This window comes from Trichechus manatus, unplaced genomic scaffold (genome assembly GCF_000243295.1).
Source record: "Trichechus manatus latirostris isolate Lorelei unplaced genomic scaffold, TriManLat1.0 scaffold00164, whole genome shotgun sequence".
NCBI classification, from domain to species: Eukaryota; Metazoa; Chordata; class Mammalia; order Sirenia; family Trichechidae; genus Trichechus; species Trichechus manatus.
This window is the reverse complement of record NW_004444100.1, coordinates 3,372,136-3,395,853: the sequence shown is the minus strand read 5'-3', so window position 1 is coordinate 3,395,853 and position 23,718 is coordinate 3,372,136. Positions and strand designations below refer to the sequence as shown.

Sequence of the window (23,718 nt, the reverse complement as noted above, 5' to 3'; positions counted from 1 at the left end):
CCCAAAGTTCATCAAATGGGGAAAAAGACAGTCTTTTTAACAAATGGTGCTGGCAAAACTGGATATCCATTTGCAAAACAATGAAACAGGACCCATACCTCACACCGTATACAAAAACTACTTCAAAATGGATCAAAGACCTAAATATAAAGCCAAAAACTATAAAGTTCAAAGAAGAAAAAACAGGACCAACGCTACAGGCCCTAATACACGGCATTAACAGGATAGAAACCATAACCATCGACACACAAACCCCAGAAGGTAAGCTAGATAACTGGGATCTTCTAAAAATCAAACACCTATGCTCTTCAAAAGACTTCACCAAAAGAGTAAAAAGAGAACCTACAGACTGGGAAAAATTTTTTGGACAGTACAAGACAGACAAAGGTCTAATCTCCATAATCTACAAGAGAATCCAACACCTCTACAGCAAAAAGACAAATAATCCTAATAAAAAATGGGCAAAGGAAATCAGACACTTCAACAAAGAAGACATTCAAGTGGCCAATAGACACATGAGGAAATGCTCGCGTTCAAAAGCCAATAGAGAAATGCAAATTAAAAACACAATGAGGTATAATCTAACCCTGACATTACTGGCACAAATCAAAAACACTGGAAATAGCAAATGTTGGAGGGACTACGGGGAGATAGGAACTCTTATGTACTACTAGTGGGAATGCAAAATTATACAATCATTTTGGAAAATGATATGGTGCTTCCTTAGAAAACTAGAAATAGAAATACCATACGATCCAGTAATCCCACTCCTAGGAATATATGCTAGAGAAATAAGAGCTGTCACACAAATAGACATATGCACACCCATGTTCATGGCAGCATTGTTCACATTAGCAAAAAGATGGAAACAACCCAGATGCCCATCAACAGATGGATAAACAAACTATGGTACATACATGCAACGATAAAGAACAATACTGAATCTGTGAAGCATCTCATAACATGGATGAAACTGGAAAACACCATGCTGAGTGAAATAAGTCAATCACAAAAGGACAAACATTGTATGAGTCCCCTATTGTAAAAACTCATGAAAAAGTTTATTTACAAAAAGTAACAATCTGTTGGTTAAGAGGGATGGGAGCGGTGATGGAGAAATACTAAATAGACAATAGATAAGTGGTATCTTTGGTGAAAGGTGAGACAGTACACAATACTGGGGAAGCCACCACAACCTGTACAAGGAAAGGTCATGGAAGCTCCACTAACACATCCAAACTCTCTGAGGGACTGAACTGCTGGGTGGAGGTCTGTGGGGACCATGGTCTCGGGGAACATCTAGCTCAACTGGGATAACACAGTTTATAAAGACAATGTTCTACATTCTATCTTGGTGAGTAGCATCTGGGGTCTTAAAAGCCTGTGAGCAGCCATCTAAGATACTCCACTGGTCTCATCCCTTTGGGAGCAAGGGAGAATGAAGAGAACAGAATACAAGGAAAAGATTACTCCAAAGGACTAATGCACCACAGCTACCAAAGCCTCCACCAGACTGAATCCAGTACAGCTACATGGTGCCTGGCTACCACCACTGACTGCTCTGACTGGGATCACAACAGAGGGTTCTAGACAGAGCTGGAGAAGGATATAGAACAAAATCTTAACACACACAAAAAAGACCAGATTTACTGGCCTGAAAGAGACTGGAGAAACCCCAAGAGTATAGCCCCCAAACACCCTTTTAACTCGGTGGTAAAGTCACTTTCAAGGTTCACCACTCAGCAGGGGACTGGACAGCCCTATAAAACAAAACAGGACTAATGAGGCACAGCAGTCCAGGGAAAAGGACTAGAAGGCAGGAGGGGACAGGAAAGCTGGTGATAGGGAACCCAAGGTTGAGTAAGGACAATGTTGACATGCAGTGGGGCTGTTAACCATTGTCAGAGGTCAACATGTATATTGTTTAATGAGAAACTATTCTGTTCTGTAAACCTTCATCTAAAGTGAGAACAGCAGCACTGGAAGAACGCAATCGATGTCCCTGAATTGTGCGTTTAGAAATTTCTGAAATGGTGTATCTTTGGCTATGTATATTTTCACCCCCCCACCAAAAAAAAAAAACGGTTGAAAAGGGAGAGGGCTGATGTTTCATGAGGTTGTTAACCAATGTCATAAAACAATATGTGTACTGACGGTTTAATGAAAAACTATTTATTCTCTAAACCTTCACCTACAGTACAATGAAAAGAAAAAAAAAAAGCTAGAAATAGGAGTACCGTATGATTCAGGAATCTCACTCCTTGGAATATATCCTAGAGAAATAAGAGCCGTCACACGAATAGATATCTGCACACCCATGTTCACTGCAGCACTATTCACAATAGCAAAAAGATGGAAACAACCTAGGTGCCCATCAGTGGACGAATGGATAAACAAATTATGGTATATTCACACAACGAAATACTATACAACGATAAAGAACAACGTTGAATCCTTGAAATATCTTATAACATGGAAGAATCTAGAAGGCATTATGCTGAGTGAATTCAGTAAGTCGCAAAAAGACAGATACTGTTTAAGATCACTATTATAACAACTCAAGAAAAGGTTTAAACACAGAAGAAAACAATCTTTGATGGTTACAAGGGTAGGGAGTGAGGGAGGCGTATTCACTAACTAGATAGTAGACTACAATTGTTTTAGGTGAAGCAAAGGATACGCACTACAGGGGAAGTCAGCACAACTGGACTTAACCAAAGCTAAGAAGTTTCGTGAATACAACCAAACACTTCGAGTGATAGAGTAGAAGAGGTGGGAGTCTGGGGACCATGGTTTCAGGGGACATCCAGATCAACTGGCATAATAAAGTTTATTAAGAAAATCTTCTGCATCCCACTTTGGTGAGTGGCATGTGGTGTCTTAAAAGCTAGCGAGCGGCCATCTAAGATGCATCAATTGGTCCCAACTCACCTGGAGCAAAGGAGAACGAAGAAAACCAAAGACACAAGGAACATACTAGCTCAAGAGAGAGAAAGGGCCACATAATTCAGAGACTGCATCAGTCTGAGACCAGAAGAACTAGATGGTGCCTGGCTACCACCAATGACCCCCCCGGCCAGGGAACACAACACAGACTCCCCTGGTGGAGCAGGAGAAAAGTGGGGTGCAGAACTCAAGTTCTAGTAAAAAGACCAGATTTAATGGTCTGACTGAGACTGGAGGGACCCTGTAAGACATGGTCCCCAACTCTCTGTTAGCCCAAAACTAAAACCATTCCCGAGGCCAACTTTTCAGACAAAGAGCAGACTATGGGACATAAAATGATACTCCTGAATAGTGTGCTTCTTAGCTCAAACAGATCAAAAAAACCAAACCAAACCCACTGCTGTCAAGTCAATTCTGACTCATAGCGACCCTTCAGGACAGAGTAGAACTGCCCCATCAGGTTTCCAAGGAATGCCTGGTACATTTGAACTGCTGATCTTTTGGTTAGCAGCCGGAGCACTTAACCACTATGCCACCAGGGTTTCCAAGTAGATACATGAGACTATATGGGCAGCTCCTGTCCAGAAGCAAGATGAGAAGGCAGAGAGGGTCAGGAGCAGATTGAATGGACACGGGAAATCTGGGATGGAAAGGAGGAGTGTGTTGTCACAGTATAAGGAGAGCAACGAGGGTCACATAACAATGGGTTTACAAATTTTTGTATGAGAAACTAACCTGAATTGTAAACTTTCACTTAAAACACAATAAGAAAAAGAAATTTGCTTCACTGTATGGCAAAATGAATGGAGAAAATACTTCATGAATAAAAGATGTTCTTTAAAAAAAAAGCTTATGAGTCAAGGTAGTTGGAAGTGGTTGCGAGACAGGAGGAGTTATGTCAAGTACAAATAATCAGCAAAGGCCATGCTGGTCTCAGCAAAGGCCATGCTCGTCAAGTCCATGAGGTCAACCCAGAACAGAAAAGGCTAGAAGGAAAACTCATTCAGCCTAGCCTCAATCCTAGCTTTTTCGGGCTTATGAAAATCATTACAATCTGGCAAGAAGCTTCAGACATCAACTTAGTTGAAACTCTAGAAAAGTTAAACGTTGACACTACTCTTACTAGGGACAGTGCCTGAACCTAAGTTTAAAATCAAAGGCTCTTTGCTATCATAACACTATGAAGACCCATTTACAACTTTCTCAGCTGTTCACTTTTCCAATTGATTAATTAAGCTAAATGATTAGTCAATCAAAGCTGCTGCTATCACAACAGTTGCCTTTATAAGCCTAGAGAAAATGAAACTGGTGAGTGGAAACAGGAAAGGAAGGTTAGATACACATCTATGCAGGAAGCCTAAAAGCTTATTCCGACTCAACCTTTGAACTATTCTGTATTCTGCATCACTACATAATTTGATAATGGATCATTATGAAATGAATAAAGGAGATTTCTCTTTGAAAAACTAAATACCAGATGTTATTTAAAAAAAAAAAAACCCACTATTAAATAGCTGTATCTTGAAAATTAAACACTGTTAAAAACTCAGACAGAAATATAAATATTACATTTCAGCAAAAATATTACATCTTTCAGCATCCCTAAGCAATACATAAGGAATGGATATTATTAACCTACTTAATAAATGAGAAAACAAGAATCTAGTGTTTTAAGGACAGCAAGCTAATAACTTAGAATTCAATAGAATGTGGGTCTCCGAGCACCCTGGGTTTCTCCTTTCTATTTCTTCTATATTCTATCCAATTTTCTCTACACTTCTGTGATATTCTATTACCTAGAATATAGCCCAAGACTTTTGGTTTAGTCTTATGGGAATAATATGTATAAAAGCAATCCACACTTTTATGAAATAGTAGCTTGAACCCAGTTATATAATCTAAGTTTTGACATATATATCAAAAAATTTATATTCTGACACTAATAGAATATAACTTGATACATTTACTATGTATCTTCTCTATATACGTAGATACATAGATATATATAGATATATATATATGTACGTATGTATCTCCAATAACCCAGTATTCCAATAACAAATGTTTCTGAATGTATCTTCCCTATTATTTCCAATTGCCAAATTATATTAAATACAATTTATTTTAAATTACAAACTGAATTTTCCAAATTGAGATGTATTCAATCTGCTGGTTCTAGTTAAATATAACACGTTAAACAGTTAAATATAACTATATGACCAATAAAGGAAAAAAAAAATGTGTCCTTACCTGGTAGTTTCTTTTCTCAGATAATGTATGTCCATCAGTCCTCACCATAGAGTCGTGTCCTTTCCTCACAGTACTGGAGGCAATCAAATAGAACTGTCACTCAAGGATCGTGTCACAGGAAGGACCGCCCACCAGTTCTCCCTCTAGAGTGGAATTATCCAAAAGCCATCAAAATTACTAACATGTAAATATATGAACAGTAGCAAAAATATCCAATACAATACAAAAAAAAAAAAAAGGAGAGAAAAAAAAAACCCAAAAAAATACTTGCTTCATACCCAAAGTGATCTTCTTTTTATAAATTTAGAAAGGGTTACACTGGCAGACATACTTTGAGATAAAAATTAATAAATATGAAAAACCCTTGCCTCTCACTTCTACTCTCTCCAATTAAAACTATTCACCAGATCTCACACAGAAGAAATTACAGTGAATAAAAATGAATGGACCAAAAATTCCTCAAAATTATCATATATATTTTTTCTTAAATATTCTCATATTAATTTCAGAAATATTTAATTAATTCAGATTTAGTCATTCAACTTCAAATCCCTCCCCCCCACATGCTTATGTATATGGATGATAGATGGATATGTTATTTATGTAGCTGCTGATTCAATCCATTTTATGAGGTTTCCTCCTATGCGCAAGATGGGAATACATCAAATATTCTTAAAATGATTAATAGATGCAAACCTAACTCAATAGTCTATTAAAATTTTAATCCAATGAAGAGTAGCAATAAATGTTAAGTCTCTCAATGCCTTTATCAATCTTCCAATTTTATGCACAGACCAACAGAATTCACTTGTTTATATCAGTGAAGAAAAATGATGCTCATTTCTTAACCTGGATAGAGATAAGTAAGCCCAAAATAACTATGCGCTGTGCCCCCAAGTTCAAAAATCACTGAAGTAGAGATGAGAGTCACCAAAGACACTAACTCAAAAACCCAAATTGAAAATAAGAGAGCTTAAAGACTGAAGTGTTGCCTGCAAAGCATTTGTAAATACATGTTCTCAAGACAACTGTCTCTCACTTAAGTTTCAGTAGACAACTAGTACAAATATCTACTGAAATAATAATAGTTGTTAACCACTAAAAGTTATATTCAAATTTAGAGAAATTCTTTAATACCACACAAAATTTACTTTGGGAAGGGATAATAAAAATATCTAATTTAAAAGGTGAGCCAGTACACAATGTTGGGGAAGCAAAAAAAAAAAAAAAAAATCATAATTTGTAAGGAGTGTGAATCAGTATTTAAAAAACAACAGATACATACACACATAAACATACAAGTAAATTACTTCTAAAAAGCAATCTATTAAGGAGGATATCACCTGTGAGTACTAAGCTCCTGTAAAAAATCATCTATGAGACCAAATGGTCACCAATGACCCTAAAGCAAAGATGACAAGCTAAGGGAGCAGGGAAACTACATTACTGGAAACAACAACCCAAACAGAATTAATGAGAATGCAGACACACTGTGAAAAATGTAATCAATGTCACTGAATAATTTGTGTAGAAATTGTTAAATGGGAACATAATTTGCTGTGTAACCTCACACCAAAAACACATAATTTTTTAAAAAAGGACAGAAAAAGCTTTCAAGAAAAATAAAACATTATAAAATATTAAAAAATATTAAAGTTTTAAAAATAATCTCATGTAATGAAAACCTATTTTATGCCTCCTAAGGTATATTTAAGGAGCCCTGATGGCGCGGTGGTAAAGCATTTCGCTGCTAACCAAAAGTTTGGGGGTTCAGACCCACCAGCCGCTCCGTAGGAGAAAGATGGAGCTCTACTTCCGTAAAGGTTACAGTCTTCGAAACCCTGTGGGGCAGTTCTACTCTGTTCTATAGGGTCGCCACAAATTGCAATCAACTCAGTGTCAATGGGTTTGATTAGGTTTTGGTAAGATACGTTTGATCACAGTCAGGTGCTGTGTTTTTACTTAATTTTGACCATCTTACATTGCACATATTTGGCTGGATTACTTTAAGATATCTGGCTCCCTAGCAAAAATGTCATTATTACCAAACTTACATGTACCTTTCGTACCTTTTGAATTAAGTATATCTCTCACAAAAAAAATTAAAAGGGTAAAGTTTTTTTAAGTGTAAGTATATTTACTACAATAAATGTAATCCTTACCGTTATTATTATAAATATAATCCTTACCATATACCAATAAAGTAGGTTACTCACAAGGAAAAATTACCAAGCATACTAGATATCCAAGAATAGTTAAGTGATACATATTCAGCTGCAACTTAAATTTTCATGAAAGAAAACAAAAACGTTTTATTATGCATTCCCTAAACAATATTAACTCTGTCTTAATACTAGTGTTTTATAATATTAACGTTTTAAAAGAGTACTTGCCTTACTAATAATGCACTCTTGGTAACTCTGAATTCAGTGGATAATAGGGAAAATTTTTAGCCATTTCTTACAGAATAAGCAGACTTTCTTAAATAAATTGTTTACATTAAAGCCCATGCACTACCTTTAAATTATATTAGTTTCATCAAAAGATACGTCAGAAATCTAAAAGAAGGCAAGGTAATTTTCAACACCTTAAAGTCACAACCTAATCACTACACAAAAAGATATTTAGGTTTGAATTTTACATGCTATTAACAATAAATCTGTTTAATTTACTTTGGAGAGCTATGGATTTCAGTACGAAGGGAAAACTTCAAATATTTCATGGCCAAGAGTTTCAACTGATAGTCACTTGAACCAGTAATAATACCTAAGAATCACTATCTTTTTAGTAAACAGAGGAAAAAAGGATAGAAAGTCCTTTTCTCCCTAGTAGAAAAGCTAACATTTGCCACCACTATTTTGTATTAAATAAAATGTTCAGTGGTAGATTTTGCTGGTACTCTTCATATTAGGAATGAAAGGATGCACAATAGATGAACAAAGATGTGAGTATATGTGAGCAAAAGAGAGTGAGTAAGTGAAAAAGAAAAAGCATGAGAGAGAACATACATTCTAGCTGCCTTAGTAAGGTTTGTACAGTGGTTTTCCTACAAAGTCCTAAAATATTTGAAAAGTCAGAACAAGCAAATATTTACAACACTAGGCTGGAATTTTCTATATGACAGAGTGTACAGTCCATGATGGAAAAATAGGGACTATATTTACCCTCCTACCTTAAATAACCAGAAAACTAGACAACAATATATAAACAATGGTTTTCAAGCACTGGACAACACTCAGCTCAGCACAGAGATCATCAAGAGAAGGGAACAAATGAAGTGACTCTACCAGTGCCCCAGCTCATGGCCTGCAGGGTTCTGAGGCTGAAGCACAAGAGAGAAAACACAGAGTCTAAGAGTCACAATGAGTTAAAGAGTTATGAGTTGGGGAATATACCAAGGCAGCTGGAATTTGCAGGGCAGATATCAGACAGAAAGAAGATACAGACAGAAAGCTCAAAATATCTGTAGACAAGGTCCCTTTAGGGTTTTGGCATCTGTGAATGAATGTAAAAAAAATTACTGAATCTGAGGAAAGAGCCTCAGAAAAGGACTACTCATAACAATCCCCAGACTCTCTTAAAACATGGGGTATGAGTAGAATTCAGAAGGTAATGCCTCAGTAATGAAAATAATTAAGATTAAGACTAAAGGATGTTCTGAACCTGCACTAACAAAGCTTAAATCCAGGCTTCAAAATGATGGCACTGATTCTAAGTAACTTAATTTTATCTAAAAAACAAACAAAAGCCCAAAATATTTAAAACAATACAACAAACTGCAGCACATAGTAATGTTAAATTTAATGGCTGGCATCCATCAAAAATTACAAGCATTCAAAGTAGCAGGAAACACAACCCAAAACAAGGTGAAATAGAATAAATGGAAATAGATGGAGAAATGATATTGATGATGGAATAAATAGACAAGGATGTTAAAACAGGTACTGGAAATATAGTCCATACATTCAAGACAGAAAACACTGAACATAAAGACAGAAATGCAAACTATAAAAACAACAAAGTTGGCAGCACAAAGGAGTTTCTTTGTAGTGACAGAAAGGTTCTTTATCTTGTTTGTGGGGGTGGTTAAACGAGTTATGCATGTGATAACAGTGGTATTATAAATTAATAATAAAACCGATATTATAAAATTAACCAAGAATAAAAGACTTGCTTCCAAAAGGTAGACTATGGAAAGATTTTAAAAAAAACTTCACAGTGGAAAAAACCTGACGAACACTACTTTGACCAGGTATCAAGGTTAACGTGGTCCATGATAAATCAGGTTGATAGCATCACTCCTTGATACGAGAAAAGGGTACTTCACCTTTGTGCCATTCTTCGCAAAAAAACCCATAACCCAAAATCTAAACATGAGGAAAACAACAGACAAACCCAAATTGAGGGCATTCAATAAAATATCTAACCAGTACTGTCAAGAAACTGTCACAGATCATCATGTCTAAGATGTGATAACTAAATATCATATGGTAGGTACCATGGATAGGAGCCCTGGTGGTGCAGTGGTTAAGCACTCGAATGCTAACCAGAAGGTCGGCAGTTCGAACCCATCAGCTGCTCCACGGGAGAAAGATGTAGCAGTCTGCTTCTATAAAGATTTACAGCCTTGGAAAGTCTATGGGGGCAGTTCTACCTTGTCCTGTAGGGTTGCTATGAGTTGGAATAGACTCGACAGCAACAGGTTTGGTTTTTGTTTTGTTTTTGTTTTTTTTTGACCATGGATGGGAAACTGGAACAGAAAAAGGACATTAGTAAACGAACTAGTGAAATCTGAATAAAGTGTGGAATTTAGATAATAGTAATGTGGCACAAACAGTTAAGCACTGGACTATTTACCAAAAGGTTGGCGGTTCAAACCTACCCAGAGGCACCTCAGAAGTAAGGCCTGGCAATCTGCTTCCGAAAGGTCAAAGCCTTGAAAACACTATGAATTGCAGTTCTACTCTGCAACACATAGGGTCGCCATGAGTCGGAATCAACTTGATGGCAACTAACAACAAAAATGTACTAATGTTGGTGTCTTAGTCTGAAAAATGTACCAAGCTACTGAAAGATGTTCTTGTTGTTGTTTAGTTACCCTCAACTTGGCTCCAACTCACGGCAGTGTTATGTATAACAGAAGGAAACACTGCCCAGTCCTGCTCCGTCTTCATGATTGTTGATGTGTTTGAATCTATCGTGTCAAACCATCTCACTGAGGGTTTTCCTCCTTTTCACAGACCCTCCACTTTACCAAACATGAGGTTCTTTTCTAATGACTGGTCTTTCCTGATGATGTGTCCAAAGTAAGCAAGATAAAGTCTTGCCGCCCTTGCTTCTAAAGAGCATTCCCGTTGTATTTCTTCTAGATTAATTTGTTCATTCTTTTGGTAGTCTATGGTATATTCAATTTTCTTCACCAATATCACAATTCAAATGCATCAATTCTTCTTCCGTTTTTCTTTTACACCGTCCAGTTTTCACATGTATATGAGCTGAATCAAAAGACGATGGCTTGTGTCAGATGCACCTTAGTCATCAAAATGACATCTTTCCTTTTTAAAACTTTAAAGGTCTTTTGCAGATTTGCCCAATGCAATACACCGTTTGGATTTCTTGACTGTTGCTTCCATGGGTGTTGATTGCTGATCCAAGTAGAATGAAATCCTTGCCAAATTCAATTGTTTCTCCATTTATCATGATGCTGTTTAGTGGTCCAGTTCTGAGGATTTTCCTTTTATGTTTAAGTGTAATCCATATGGAGGACTGTTGTCTTTTATCTTTATCAGTAAGTGCTGCAAACTGTCTTCATTTTCAGCAAGCAAAGTTGTATCACCTGCATCTTGCAAGCTGTTAATGAGTCTTCCTCCAACCCTGATGCCACGTTTTTCTTCATATAGTCCAGCTACTAAGATTCAGCATACAGCCTGAATAACTAAAGGTTTCAAAAGGATATAACCATGTGGCACATCTTTTCCAATTTTGAGCCATGCAATATCCTACTGCTATGTTAGAATGACTGCCTCTTGACCCATGCACAGATTCTGCATGAGCACAATTAAGTGTTCTGAAATTCCCATTCTTCACAATGTTATCCATAATATATTAACGATCTACACAGTCAAAGCCCTTACATAGTTGATAAAACAGAGGTAAAAATCTGGTCTTCCCTGCTTTCTGTTATTCCCTGAAATCAGCAATAATATGCCTCATTCCATTCCCTCTTCTGATTCTGGCTTGAACTTCTGGCACTTCCTTGCCAAATGGGTGCGGCTGCAGTCATTTTTGAATTAGCCTCAGGAAAATTTTGTTAGTATGTGGTATTAGTGATACTGTTTGATAATTTCCACATAACATTTGATTGCCTTTCTATGGAAGTGGCACAAATATTGATCTCTCCCAGGCAGCTGGCTAGGCAGCTGTCTTCTAAATTTCCTGGCATAGTAGACGAGTGAGTACTTCCAGCATTGCATCCGTCTGTTGAAGCAACTCAACTGGTATTGTCAATTCCTGGAATCTTGTTTTTTGACAATGCCTTCAGGACAGCTTGAACTGCTCCCTTCAGTACTAGCAGTCATGAATCATTTTTTTTTTTTAACTATTTTATTGTGTTTTTTGTTAAAGTCTACATAACAAGTTAGGTTCCCATTTGACAATTTCTAGACAAATTGTTCAGTGACATTAGTTACATTTTTCACGTGTCAACATTCTCTTTATTTAAGATCTGGTTGTTCCATTTCCAATACTGTAGTTTCCTTGCCCTCTTCTCATCTTTGCTTTAGAGTAAATGTTAACCTTTTGGTCTCTTACAAGTGATTTTCTTAGTACAGCACTGTTCTTACAGGTAATATCCTTTATTTTGTATGCCACTCTGCTATTCTGCTGTAAGGTGATCTCAGGGGATAGTTTCAGTTGAAAGTTTAAAGCATGTCTCAGGGCGATAGTCTCAAGGAGTCCTCTGGCCTCAACTGGTCCAGTTAAGCTGGTCTTTTTTAAGAAATTGAGTTTTGTTGTATATTTTTCTCCCATTCCATCAGGGACCATCTATTGAGACCCAGATCAGAACAGCCAGTGTTGGTAGCTGGGCACCATCTACTGTATTTTTACATAAATAATGTGTGCCTTCTATGTTTGTTTGCCAATCGTGCCCTCCCCCCGTGAGGTACTTTGTAAGCATCCTATTTCTTTTATACCAACATGTTAAAAAAAAATTGGTATAGCAACACTTACGAAAATACTTTGCGGGGGGAGGGCAGAGATGGCAAACAAAGGTGAAAGGTGTGTGTTATTTGCGTAAAAATACGGTAGTTCGTCTGGTCTCGGCATAGATAAGCCATGGCTTGTATAGGCTAACAGCCTTGTAGACTTGTTTTTTCTCAGAATTTGGTTACCTCCTTACTCTTTTGCTCCTAAGGAGTAAAGACCGATTGTTGTATCTTAGATGGCTTCTTGTGAGATTTAAACACTCCAGACACTACTCACTTCACTAGGATGCAGAACATGAACTTTGTGAACTATTTTACACCAATTGACTGAGTTGTCCCAGTCATGATTTTTGGCCATTGTTCTTGATCATATACTACTTCCTGAAATGGCTGACCAATTCTTTTTGGTACACTGACCTCTGTACTCCTTTTATCTTCTTTCGATGTTTGCTGCATCATTCAAATTTTTGTCCACAGACTCTTTCAATATTGCAACTACAGGCTTGAATTTTTTTTTCAGTTTTTTCCACTTAAGAAATGCTGATCGTGTTCTTCCCCTTCGGTATTCCAACTCCAGGTCTCTGCAAGTTTCATTATGCCTTCCCATGTCTTCTCAAGCCACCCTCATAAATCTTCTGTTTAGCTCTTTTACTTCATCATTTCTACTGTGCACTTAAGAGCAATTTTCAGTCTTTTCTGACATCCATCTTAATCTTTTCTTTCTTCCCTGTCTTTTAATGATTTTTCACTTTCTTTATGTATGATGTCCTTGAAGTCTTCCCACAACTCCTCGCGTCTTCAGTCATTACGATATAGTACATCAAATCTATTCTTGAGATGTTCTCTAAATTCTGGTGAGATGTATGCAAGGTTGTATTCTGCTCTTGTGGATTTGCTTTAATTTTCTTAAGCTTCAATTTGTACCTGCAAATGAGCAACTGATGTTCTATTCCACATCAGCCCTTAGCTTTGTCTTTTTTTTTTTTTTTTAATTGTGATTTGGACGAAAGCGTACAGAGCAAATTAGTTTCTCATTTAAAAATTTATATACAAATTGTTTCATGGCATAGGCTGCAATCCTGCATTACGTCAGTACTCTCCCCCTTTCCCTTTCCACCCTGGGTATACTGTCCCCATCGTTCAGTTTTCCTGTCTCCTCCCACCTTCTCATTTTTGTTCCTGGGCAGTTGTTGTTTGATCTTGTATACTTGATTGATCTAAGTTCCTCAAGTGTGTTACTGTTTGTCTTTAGGCTTGTCTAATCTTTGGCTGAAAGGTGAACTTTGGGAGTGGCTTTAAGTCTGAGTTAGAAGGATGTCTGGAGGCCATAAACTCAGAGATTCCTCCAGTCTCTGTCAGACCAGTAAGTCTGGTCTTTTTTGTGAATTTGATGACTTGTTCTACATTTTTCTCCATCTCTGTCTGGGATCCTCTGTTGTAATCCCAGTCAGAGTGGTTGGTAGTGGTAGCCAGGCACCATCTAGTTCTTTTGGTCTCGGCGTGGTGTAGGCTGTGGTTCATGTGGTCCATTAGTACTGTTGACTAATTACTCCCTTGGGTGTATAGGTTTTTTCCCTCTCTTTGGCTCTGGACTGGAAGAGACTGATAAATGTATTTTAGATGGCTGCTCGTAAGCTTTTAAGACCCCAGATGCTACTCACCAAAGTAGGATGTAGAACTGTTGTACTTTGGCTTTGTCTTGACTGATGATTTTGAGCTTCTCCATTGCCTTTTTCCACAGATGTAGCTGATCTCATTCCTGTATATTCCATCTGTTGATATCCATATGTATAGTCAATCGTGTTGCTGAAAAAAAGTATTTCCAACAAAAAAGTCATTAGTGTTGCAGGATCCTACCACGCAATCTCCAGTGTCGTTTCTATCACCAAGGCATATTTTCCAACTACTGATCCTTCTTCATTTCCAACGTTTGTATTCCAATCACCAATAATTATCAATGCATCCTGGCTGCACATTCAATCTATTTTAGACTGCAGCAGTTTGTAAAAATCTTCAATTTCTTTGTTTTTAGCATTTGTAGTTGGTGTGTAAATTTGAATAATGGTGCTATTAACTGGCTTTCCTTGTAGACATATGGATATTAACCTACCACTGACAGCACTGTATTTCAGGACAGCACTATATCACCAACAGCGTTGTAGTTCAACGATGAGTGCAATGATGTTCATCTTAACTTGTTGTTCATAACATAGAAGACAACATGACTGTTGGATTCAAAACGGCCAATTATCATACGAGTCCATTTCAGCTCACTAATGCCAGATATCGATCTTCAAGCATTCCATTTCGCTTTTTATGATCTCCTATTTTCCTTGATTCATACTTTGCACATTCCATTTTCTGATTATTAATGGATGTTTGCAATTATTACTTTGAATCATGCCATGTCAGCAAATGAAGGTCCCGAAAAGGTTTACTCCATCCATGTCATTAAGGTTAACTCTACTCCAAGGAGGCAGCTCTTCCCCAGTAGTATTTTGAATGCCTCCCATCCTGAGGGGCTCATCTTCCAGCACTATGTCAGACAATGTTCTGCTGTTATCCATAAGGTTTTCATGGACTAATTTTTGGAAGTAGATCACCAGGCCTTTCTTTCTAGTTTCTCTTGGTCTGGAAGCTCCACTGAAACCTGTCCACCATGGGCGATCCTGCTGGTATTTGAAATACCGGTGGCATAGCTTCCAGCATCATAGCAACACACAAGCCACCACAAAAATGGGTGGGAGTATACAGAAGTTCTCTACTATCTTTGCAACATTTTGGTAAACCTAAAACTAAAATAAAAAGTTTATTTTTAAGAAATGAAGGTAAACTAAAAACACAAAGCTGAAAGAATTAATTGCCAGCAGGCTAGCACTACAAGAAATGTTAAAAGATGCCTGTCAAGAAGAAGGAAAATGATACCAAATGAAAATATGAATCTGTGCTAAAGGAATAAAGAGTGCTGTAAATGGTAAATATGTAAGTAAATATAAAACACTTTATATACACATACAGAGTAAAACTTGTTTACTATCATAAAAATAATTTTTAAAAAATTATTGTTTCAAGATAAAATAACAAGATACTAGAAAATTAGTATTATACATAGATGTTAAATGTATAAAAAACAACACAAAGGTCAGGATGAAAGAAATAAGAGTATACTGCAAAGTTTTACACTCCATACCAAGTGGTATAATACTGTTTGAAGAAAGACTGTAAAAACTTAAAGATGAACATTGTAAACCATACAGTAATCATTACATAAACAAACTGAAGTACATATAAGTAGCCAAGAAAGGAAATAAAATCTTGGAAAATACTAAACAAATACCAAAAAGGGCACACAATAAAGGGGGGGGAGGGACAAAATAGTAAGGAGATCTAAAACGATTAAAGTCAATAATTACATTACATATAAACATTCTAAACACTCCAATTAAGACAGAAATGTTCAGAGTGCGTTAAAAAAAAGCAAGATTCAACTATATGCTGTCCCACAAGAAAAGCAATTCAAATATAAAGAGAGGTAAGTTAAAAGTAAAATGATAGAAAAGGCATACGAGGTTAACACTAACCAAAAGAATGCTAGAATGGTTATATTAGTATCACACAAAGAAGACTTTAAAGAAAAGAATATTATGAGAGAAAAAAGGGTCATTTCATAATTATGAAAGCAGCACCTCATAAATGTAAATCTAAAAGGATCAATTATAACACTACTAACTCAAAGGTGAATGATCTACAATCTTGTTTAATACTACAAGCTCATTAGAACCCCATTTTATGTGTGGAGTAAAATACCCAGCATTCTCTATCAGGATTTGTCTTACTTTGATTATTCTACGTTTTAAACATCTAATACCATACATAAAATCCGTGTGTCTTGGGTACATACCAGCTCTTTTCTCACATCCCTTCTCTCCTAAAATCTCTACTTTTTTCAATGCCCTGGATTCACTTGTGTAATTGCAAAAATCAGTTAACTGATATGTATTATATGTACACAAACTTATCAAATTAAAAAATCCAAAATTCAAAACTATACACCGAATGGTTGTTTTTCTATTCCATTCAAGTTAATATACGCTCCTATTCAGTTCCTTCCCCCACTCCACACATCCTTCAATGTGCACAAAAACCTGTGAGCACGTTATTTTCCCTTTTCAGTCCATAATCCCCAACATCTTCAATCTGACTCAAAACTCATTTTCCCTAAAATGTCATGACCCCATCAAAATTTAATTCCAAGTGATATTCACTTAGTACTAATGACAATGGTATTTTGTACTTAGTGAACCACTGAATACACACACACTTCTTTTTTCATACATATTATTTATTCCATACGTAGGACATGTAATTAACAAAATTCTAGTTCAGAAATTATTGACATTTTGTAGTTTTTATTGCAATAAAATTCAAAGTTTTGCACCTAAGAAATGTTTTAATTATAGAAATTTTTAAATGATCCACAAAAACTCAAGGTAGCACAAGAAGGTGCCAAATGCTATTCTGAAATCACAAGGAATATGATTTCCAACCTGTTGTTGCCAGCTGCCATCGAGTTGGCCCTCAACTCATGGTGACCCCATGCACAACAGACTGCACCACAGTGATCCACAGGATTTTCATTGGCTGATTTTCTGGAAGTAGATCACCAGGACTTTTCCCAAGATGCTTCTGAGTTGACTCAAACCTCCCATCATTTGGTTAGCAGGCAAGTGTGTCAACCATTTATACAACCCAGGGACTCAGATTTCTAAGTACAAACCCCAAAATACAATCTACCTGAGCAAAATAAGTACTTCTGATATTAGTCTGTTTTCAACTACAAAACGCTAATACACTATGCAATTCAGATTGTTATAGAATACGTAACCCCCTGCTATGTATCTCTTGAAAATTGAAAAAAGGATGATAAAACACTACGTGATTAACAGATATGTTGAAAATAATATAAATAAAAACATGCTTGAAATAAGAGTACTTAAACTATTTTTAATAACGCAAACAAAGTAATTTTAAGAAGGCTCCTAATTTTACTGAATATTTGCAAATAAGTAGGTTAAATAAATTTTATCTCTAATGTATTTAACAGACTAGCAACAGAACTAAATTTTAAGAATATAAAGCAAAGCAAATCATGAAACTCAAACGATCACTAACGTACACTTGTGTACAACAATTTCTCTTAAATTCAAGATACTTTTAGGATAAATTACTGAATACAACAGCAAAAAATGGTAAAGACCAGTCATTTTACACCTTTTTAGTACTGAACAACTCAATGTAAATTTAAGTCATTCTATCAGCTAAAAATCCAGCCAGGACTTCCAGTTTCTGATTCAACATGTAAAGAACTTGTAAGTCATCACTCCCATCCTCACAACAAGAAAAAAGCTGAACAAACTGGAAATCAACAACTCTTCCTAGATCCCTCAGAGAACTGAAGTCACAGGGTAAACTGCTGCCCTGAAAACTGAAAAGCCCAAAACTGGAATCAGTACCCAATACTAGTAGGACCACTTTACAATATAATCGACAATTGCTGCAAGCTCAGTGTGGACTAGCTTGAAAGTCAAAATTTGGGAGGGGTCAGGGTGGGAGGCAGTTTTAGGGAGGCCCCCACACTTCCTTGGTTTTACCTCCAGGAGCCCCATCAGGTTGTCACTGTGGAGATGTGAGAAAAATCTTCTCCTACTCCGGCAAGGAGAGGGGGAAAAGTAACCATTTTGAAATGCCCCCAGAGTTCTCTGTTCTCCCTAACAGGCCTGCCTTCGAGGGAAACTATTCTACCAGAGACTAACCTACTTGGATTTTACCAAAGTCTAACTGATCAGGTGGAAGAAAAATATCCAACTCCAGCCTCCTATAGCCTTCAATATGGGAGAAAAAATACCCAATTCTAGCTCATCTAGCCTTCCTGTCTCCTCTAAGTAGGGGGATGCTGCAAAACAGTTGTAAAGGTCAGAACCCAGGCACACAGACTCACTAAGAGATTCAGACCTCATCAGAGACTGTAGAACACTTTCCCTCTCCCCGTACCTTACAACTCTATCAACAAGAGATTTGAAATAAAAAGAGCTACAAGCCTCAGTTCCTATTTAAGAAGTTTCTAGGAAAATCCAAAGATAACAGGCGAGACTAATACAAGAACACTAGAGGAAATTTTAGCCACTGACACCACAGCTATAGCAATCACTAAAGAGTCTAACTCCTAACCAGTTAACAAAAAAAAAAAAAAAAATCTCACATTAAACACCTATCAACTTCAGCTCCATTTATCCAGTATATGATATCTGACTTTCCACAAAAAAATCTGAAGCATGTTAAAAGGCCAAAACCACAGTCTGAAAACACATGGCTACCCTCAGAACCAGACTCAGGTCTGGCAGAGATTTGGACATAACAGACTGTGAATTTAAAATAACTATGATTAACCTGCTAATGGCTCTAATGAAAAAAGTGGACAACATGCAAGAACAGATAGGTAATACAAACAGAACTAGAGACTCTAAGAAAGAATGAAAAAGAAATACTAGAAATCAAAATTACTGTAGTACAAATGAAGAATTCCTTTGAAAGGCATAACAGACTGGATAAAACCAAGGAAAAAATCAGTGAACTTGCAGATATGTCAACAGAAACTTTCCAAACGAAAAGCAAAGAGAAGAAAGAAACACAGGAAAACCAGAACACAATAGCCATGAACTGTGGAACAATTACAAAAGGCCTAACATATGTATAATGTGAATACAGAAGAAGATGAAAGAAAGAAAGGAACAGAAGAAACATTTGAAGTAATAATGATTAAGACTTTTTCAAAATTGTTTCCAGACACCAAAGGACAGATCCACGAAGCTCAGAAAGCATCAGGTAAGATAAATATTGAAAAATCTACACATAGGCATGCCATATTCAAACTGCAGAAAATCAAGGACAAAGAGAAAATCTTGAAAGAAGTGGGATGCAAGATAAAGAGAATGGCGGAAAATACTTGAAGTGTTATTAAAAAAAAAAAAAAACCCACCAATCTAGAATTCTGTTTACAGTGAAATTATCCTTCAAGAGAAAAAAAAAAGTTTTTGAGACCAACAAAAATTACGGGAATGTCACCAGTAGACCTGACTTAAGAAGCCCTGGTGGCACAGTGGTTAAGCTCTCCGCTGCTAACCAAAAGGTCTGTTATTCCAACCTGCCAGCTGCTCCACAGGAGAAACATGTAGCAATCTGCTTCTGAAAAGATTTTTTTTTTTTTTTTACAGCTTTCCAAACCTATAACGGCAGTTCTACTCTGACCAAGAAGGTCGTTATGAGTCAAAATCAGCCTGACAGCAATGGGTCTTAGACTTGACTTGCAAGAAATGTTAAAAGAAATCCTTTAGGCAGAAAAAAATGATGTATATCAGAAACTCAGATCTACAAAAAAATGTCAGAAAACAAATAAATGAAGTAATGTAAAGTCTTTTTTTTTCCTTCTTTTTAATCTAGTAAATAACTTTCAGTTTGAAACAGCAATAGTAACAATGCATTAGGTAATTATAGCTTATCGGTAAATAAAATTAATGACAGCAATGGTTTAAGAAACAGGAGGGATGAATGGGAAATATTCGTTATAAAGTACCTGTACTACCTGAGAAGTGTTACACTGATTTCAAAGTGGTCTTAAATTAGTTGTAAATGTACGCTCTAAACTCCAGAGAAACCACTAAAGAAATTTTTTAAAAAAAGAACTATAATTGATATGCTAACTAAGAGAGGAAAGAAATAGAATCGTATAAAAGGCTCAATAAAAACCAGAAAAGGCAGAAAAATAAAAACAAAGAAAAAACAAAGAACAAGGGCAACAAACATAAAACAGGTACAAAAATGGTAAATATTAATCTAACTATATCAACAATCACTTTAAACGTAAATGGTCTTAATAAACCAATTAAAAGACAGAGACTGTAAGAGTGGATTAAAAAAAAAAAACCATATGCTCTTCACAAGAAATCCACTTTAAATATAAAGACACAGACAGACTAAAAGTAAAAGATGAAAAAAGATATAACATGTTAACACTAACCCAAATATGACTTGAGGGTTCCGGGAAAATGGCGCTCTAGGCAGAATCACAACGCTGTCCCTCCACAACAAAGATCCGAAACGCTAAGCCAAACAGAGAATACAACAATCCTGAAACTCTAAAACATCAAATGAAGAGATAAAGAACTCAGACAAGCACCAAATGGAGTGAGAAAACTGACAGAGAATGGAGACCGAGGAGAGATTCATCGAGAGGTCCCATACCAGCTAACGCAGCGCAGATCTGCCATCTTGGACTCCTATCGGAGACCAGCAAACAGGGGTGAGGGAGAGCATCCAGCGGGAGACAAAACAACCGGTAATTTGCAATATACCCTTTCCCAACCCCTACCCTTCTTCACCCCGACTTGGCCTCCTCTGCTTCCCGCGGCCACAATCTCTTGTCCGGGAAACACCGGCTGCTTGGATTCCATACACCCAAACGGGCCAGCTCTCTGAGTGCCATTTGCTGGCTGCTGGTGTTGCTTTTTTCTCCTTCTTTTGATTTCTTCCTTACCTCTCACAATCTCCCGCTCCTTTCACTCTAATACCTGGCTCCGTGCACCATCTTTGCTTCTTCCTGAGGGGCTGTGGAGCTCCGTTCGAGTGCGGAGCTGCGCCCCGGTCTGGGCTGTCGCGCTGGTGGGATGCCGGGCCTTTTGTTCATTTGTTTTGAATTGTTTGTTTCTTTCCCTTTCCTTGACTTGGGAGCTCTTTCTGGCCAAGCGGTGCTGCGTGGCATCGAGACTCCCCCTAGGCTTGCACAGACATGCAGAGGGATCCCTGAAAGCATTTCTTTTCTCGTTTTTTTTTTTTTTTTTTTTTGTTTTTTTCGGAGCCTTTCTTGTTCTTCTTTTTTTTTTAACTTTGTTTTCTTCTCTTTCTTTTTCTCGTTTTGTCTTTTCTCATTGCTCACTTTCTCGTCTATTCTTTCTCCTTCTGTTCCCTGAATACCTGGCGTTGTATAACTCTACGCCTTCTAGCCAGGCTGTACTACAACACCTGAGAGCGACTTCCCCAGAACTCATAGCTGCACCAGTGGGATTGCTGGGAACTTTGCAGTTATTTAATCTTTTCTATATCTATTTACTTATTCTTTTTTTTTATTCTTCTTTTCCTTTGTTTTTCTCCATTTCATAGTCTCTCATCTCTCTACTCTAACGGCAAGCTCCCCTAGCATTTTTTTGTTTCTATGTTCTTGGTTCCTGCTTCTCTCTTCTCTCTCCCATATCCATCTTAGCTCCACACATAACAATCTCCCCACTGAATCCTGCCTACCTGCACCGTGCGCTTGACATCACACCACCAAGCAGCACAGGCACGGCCTACTGGAACCTTCCCTGCACTGATTACCGACCAGCTCTGGTGGCTGTAGTAAGTGCCACAAACAACCTGTCCCAATAACTCCTCTTCAGCTAAAGCTGCTCTGCTGTACCATATCTGAGTGAATGACCCCACCAGTTGGAGGAGGAGACGAAAAGTATTGAGCGTACAGACTAGCAAACAATAAAGAACACACAGTCCACTAGCTCAGACACAAATTTTTTTTTTTAAAAAGGGATGAAACAAATCTACAATCAATAAGCGAGAAAAATAACTACTGAATGCCCCGAAAACAGCAGACAATATCAAAACATTTACAAAAACAGGACAGGATGGTTCCAGTAGGCGTCCAAAATGAAACACCAGACGACTCTCCTCTGGAAAAAAATGCACTAGAACTACCTGATAGGAAATTCAAATCTCTAATACTCGGAATTCTCCAAGAACTGAGACAAAAAGCTGACAAACACGAAAAAAATAGAAAAATTCATGGAAAATACAGACAAAAAAATTGGAAGAATTCAGGAAGATGATACAGGAACGAAATGCCAAAATAAATTCACAACTAGAAATTATACAAAGACAACAATTAGAAATCCAAAAAATAAACAACAAGATTTCAGAAACAGATGATGTCCTAGAAGGGCCGAGAAGCAGATTTGAAATGGTGGAAGATAGGATCAGTGGAATTGAAGACAAACACTTGGATACAACTCTATTTCAGGAAAACTCAGAAAAGGGAACAAAGGAAAATGAAGAGACCCTGAAAGTCACGTGGAATACAGTCAAAAGCAAAAATTTGAAAGTGACTGGAATTCCAGAACACGTGGAGAAAAGAAAAAACACACAGAGAATCATTGAAGAACTGCTGACAAAAAACTTCCCAAATATCTTGAAAGATGAAAAGATGGCCGACCAAGAAGCTCAACGAACCCCACACAGGAGAGAAACCAAAAGAAACGCACCAAGGCATATCATAATCACACTCAGCAAAACCAAACACAAACAATCCTGAGATCAGCTCATGAAAAACAAAAAGTCACATACAGAGAACAAACAAATAAAACTAAGCTTAGATAATTCGGCAGAAACCATGCAGGCAAGAAGGCAATGGGATAACATACATATAAAAAACTGCCAGCCAAACATAATATATCCTGCAAAACTCTCGTTCAAATTTGATAGTGAAATTAGGTCATTTCCAGATAAAAAGAAATAAAGGGAATATGTAAAAGTCAAACCAAACTTACAAGAATTATTAACGGGAGTTCTTCCATCAGAGGACAAACAGCTTCAGCTCACAGGCACAATCTAGGATGCAGGATCGTTCCAGCCAGATACCAATCTAGGAAATGAACTCTCGAGGACTATCCAAAACCAAAACAAATACAACACGGAACCAGAGCAGTTAACCACTAAATGACAACAACATCAAAACAATAAAACAGGGAATAAACGGCATAGGTATACAACCGTCTAATGGAGAAGGCGGCAAGGCAATACCAAGTAACGGTAGACTGCTTCAAACTTAGAAAGATAAGGGTAAAATACATGGTAACCAAAAACAAAGTTAACAAATGTACTCACAAAAAAAAAAAACGGAAAACAAAGTCTCAGTAAAAACCAAAGAAATGAAAAAAAAAATCCACAAACAAAAGTAACTCAGCACAAGAGAGTACGAAGAACAAAGAAAACTTCAGCACCACAAAAAAATCACTACAAGATGACAGCAACAAACTCACATCTATCAATAATTACACTAAATGTAAATAGACTCAATGAACCCATGAAAAGACGGAGAGTGACAGAATGCATAAGAAAACAGGATCCATCAAAATGCTGTCTACAAGAGACACACCTTAGAAACAAAGATGTGAATTTATTAAAAGTCAAAGGTTGGAAAAAAATATATCAAGCTACA

The 23,718-nt window shown here is 37.0% G+C and overlaps 1 protein-coding gene across 7 annotated transcripts in view; it reads right to left on the bottom strand.

Moving 5' to 3' along the window:
• Positions 1-23,718, bottom strand: part of CNOT2 (CCR4-NOT transcription complex subunit 2) — a 194,376-nt gene that overhangs the window by 89,120 nt on the left and 81,538 nt on the right. For 4 of the 7 annotated variants that reach the window (XM_023740827.1, XM_023740822.1, XM_023740823.1 and 1 more), the window contains exon 2: positions 5,197-5,269. In XM_023740827.1, the coding sequence (XP_023596595.1) occupies positions 5,197-5,269 (73 nt within the window). Of the gene's footprint in view, positions 1-5,196; positions 5,340-23,718 lie in introns of those variants that run through there. The other 3 variants (XM_004386440.1, XM_023740828.1, XM_023740824.1) reach the window with 2 other exon arrangements.